Source organism: Mus pahari, chromosome 4 (assembly GCF_900095145.1).
Source record: "Mus pahari chromosome 4, PAHARI_EIJ_v1.1, whole genome shotgun sequence".
NCBI classification, from domain to species: Eukaryota; Metazoa; Chordata; class Mammalia; order Rodentia; family Muridae; genus Mus; species Mus pahari.
This window is the reverse complement of record NC_034593.1, coordinates 83,235,424-83,238,585: the sequence shown is the minus strand read 5'-3', so window position 1 is coordinate 83,238,585 and position 3,162 is coordinate 83,235,424. Positions and strand designations below refer to the sequence as shown.

At 42.2% G+C, this 3,162-nt stretch overlaps 1 protein-coding gene across 1 annotated transcript; it reads right to left on the bottom strand.

The window, feature by feature from the left end:
* Positions 1 to 240: 240 nt before the first annotated feature.
* LOC110320710 (late cornified envelope protein 3D-like) lies at positions 241 to 1,257 on the bottom strand. The gene is made up of 2 exons (XM_021196848.1): positions 1,214 to 1,257; positions 241 to 759 (listed from the first exon to the last, which is right to left on the bottom strand). Exon 2 carries the CDS (start codon positions 738 to 740, stop codon positions 444 to 446), a length of 297 nt encoding a protein of 98 aa, XP_021052507.1. The 5' UTR covers positions 741 to 759; positions 1,214 to 1,257; the 3' UTR covers positions 241 to 443.
* Between the last annotated feature and the right edge of the window lie 1,905 nt (positions 1,258 to 3,162).

The following is a 3,162-nucleotide window of genomic DNA, read 5'->3' as shown; positions in this document are numbered from 1 at the left end:
GTTTCTTCACATTTGAGTGATGCAGATATTGTCTTTCTGAATCTGTTCATTCCATTTCCCCTGCTGCTTCAACCCAAGCGAATATTCACATGAATGACAGAATTTTAAATTTTTCCTGGGGTAGAGCTATGATTTTTTTTTATGTGGTGGATTATGTAGTGCTGTAATTGTGGGTTAGACGGGAGGGACACATAGCTGCAACCTGTGGAGGGACAGGGAACAATGACAGTGACACACCAGTGTGATGGGAATAGAATCTTTATTCTAGTCAGAACCAAGGATGGGCAGACACATTCCACAGGAAGGGTGGGAACAAGGGCTGTGAGCATCAGATAGGCAGAGAAGGGTCTCCAGGATGAGACAAAACAAGACTAGCTGGGCTTTCCTTGACCCCTGGGATGCTGTTTCCTCCAGACTGTCTTGTCTCAGCATCATGCTCCAGGTCAGCAGCAGCCCCCAGAGCTGTGACCACAGCCTGAGCCCCCAGACTGCTGACCACTGCCATGGTCACAGGAACTGGAGCTCCTGCGCCTGCATCTGTGGGACCTGCGCCTGTGGTGGCTCAGGCAGCAGCCTCCCTCAGAGCTGGGGACACTGCAGCCCCCAGAGCTTGTAGCACANCAGGAAGAGGCTGCAGGCAGACACTGTGTTGTGCTCTTTGGAGGGCACTTTNGGGAGCACTTTGGGGAGGGGCACTTGGGAGGAGGCTGGCACTGCTTCTGGCTCTGCTGGCAGGACATTTCACAGGAGTCTGTTGGCCTGGTTAAGGAAAGAAAACAACTCTTAGTAATCTACAATGTAGTATCCTCATCTCTGGGATTTTCCTTCTACTGCTTCAAGAACTGAGGAAAGCTGATGTGAATGGAATTCACTGGATAGTACCAGGTACCTCCCCCTCTATTGGCTACCCATGCACTAGAAGTACAGGCTGAGTCTGCCTGGTAATCTGGCTTTTTGTATCTTTGAAGAATACTAAGCAGGTGCATGTATTTGGGGAAAAAAGCAATCTACCTGTTTAAATACTGACCTATTGTAAGCTCATTGTTTTAAAATTGAATGCTAGAAATTGATTTATTTCCCCCTGTTGCCCTTATGTCTGGATTTCTATGGAGGTTTTTTTTTTTTTAATTTTTTTATATTTTTCTCTCACTACTGTGATTTTAATGTTCCCTTCCTACTTCTCCTTCCAAGGCCCACCCTGCTGGATACTCACTAGATTCAAAGGAGACAGAAGTCCCTGTCTGAGGATGCTTTGGCAGAGGAGCCCAGGGCAGGAGCGCTTTGATCCTGTGCAGTCGCTGATGTCACCTGGGTTTGCTTCTGCTTTCACAACCAGAGGAGGTGTTACCTAGACACATAGACACATGCCCAGTGGTTTTTTTTTCCTGGTACATCCATAGAGTCCAACTAAGGACTGAACCAGGAACCAGGAACATGGATTGTTCACATACATCCCACTGAGTCTCCGGGAAACTGCTCTTCCTTCCCTCTACCTCCCTCCCTTCTTTCCACCTCCTTTTCTTTTTTCCTCTTTTAGGTAGCATGGCTTGGAAAATATTGTATCTTATTATTTTCTTTGGCATGATTGCTAATGAATTCTACACACACACACACACACACACACACACACACACACACACACACACAAACTCACAAAATCCAAATCTTAAATCATAAAATATTGTTGTCCACAAATCCCATGCTGCCCAAGGAACATGACCTTCAGATGTAATTTGCTGCTCTCCCCTGAGCTCTATCAGTGGGGAAGCTGGAAGTGATGGGGGAGTGTGAGGCCTTGTATGGTGACAGTCCTTGAGTAACCGCATGGTTTCTAATAATGATGTGGACTTTCTGAAAACAGAAGAACAGGAGCAGGTTATCAACTTTAAATAGAATAATAATTGCATTACACATATGAAGATGCCTTCTGCTTGATATTCATAAATTCATGTAAGGTGAAATCTTATATGATGTGATATTATATTAGGGTAAAATATATTTTGGGCTATAGTTAACAACTTTAGTAATTCACACACAATTTAAATACTTTGATGGTTAAAATATCACATCATATATTTGTGTTTTCTTACAGAAAGAAATATTTATGATTTAGAATTAACCCATAAAAAGCAGGTGATCGGACCGTGTGGCACACGCCTTTAATCCCAGCACTCGGGAGCCAGAGGCAGGTGGATTTCTGAGTTCGAGGCCAGCCTGGTCTACAAAGTGAGTTCCAGGACAGCCAGGGCTATATAGAGAAACCCTGTCTCAAAAACCAAAAAAAAAACAAAAACAAAAACAAAACAAAAAAAAAACAAAGCAGGTGATGGGTGATATACACAGTTACTTATATCTTATAATTAATTACGTTGTGAATAAAAATCATTGTAGTAAAGATGTCTCATTATTTATGGCTATTAAAACTTATATGACAATTTAAACAATTAGGTTTGGTTCATTTCACTCTAACATTAACTGATACTAATGGGTTGTCTCCTTTCTGAGCCAAAAACTGTAGGAAGATGAGGAAAACTGATGTGTATGGAATTCATTGGATTGTACTGTTGCAACATTCAAATCTATTGAGAAAAACCAAAGACTTAGACACAATTTAATAGATTAAATGAATTTATTCTTACTCCTTTCTTTTAGCCAAAGAACATGCCATGCTGAAAGAAGCTAAAGAGGGAGGGGCTATCAAGGTGGACACCAAAGCTGTACATTACAATTGTCTCCAGAACACACAGCTGGGCAAGAAAATTGTTTTACTACCCTCAGTAAGCTTTCTTTCTAGTTGCTTATTAATAAAAAGACCGCTTCATCCCAATCCCACAGTGATAAGAAAAATTTACAAAAGAGGAAAGCAAGTGGTTAAATACCTCAGGCAAGACACCATTGTCCTATTCTTTTTCTTTCTTTCTTTTTGTCTTTACTATCTCTCAACATTTTTGTTTTTATTAGATATTTACTTTATTTACATTTCAAATGTTATCTCCATTCCTAGTTTCCCCTATCCCATATCTCCTCCCCACCCCCCCTTCTCCCCAACTCACCCGCTCCTGCTTCCTGGCCCTGGCATTCCCCTATATTGGGACATAGAACCTTCACAGGACCAAGGGCCTCTCCTCCCACTGATGACTGACTAGGCCATCCTCTGCTACA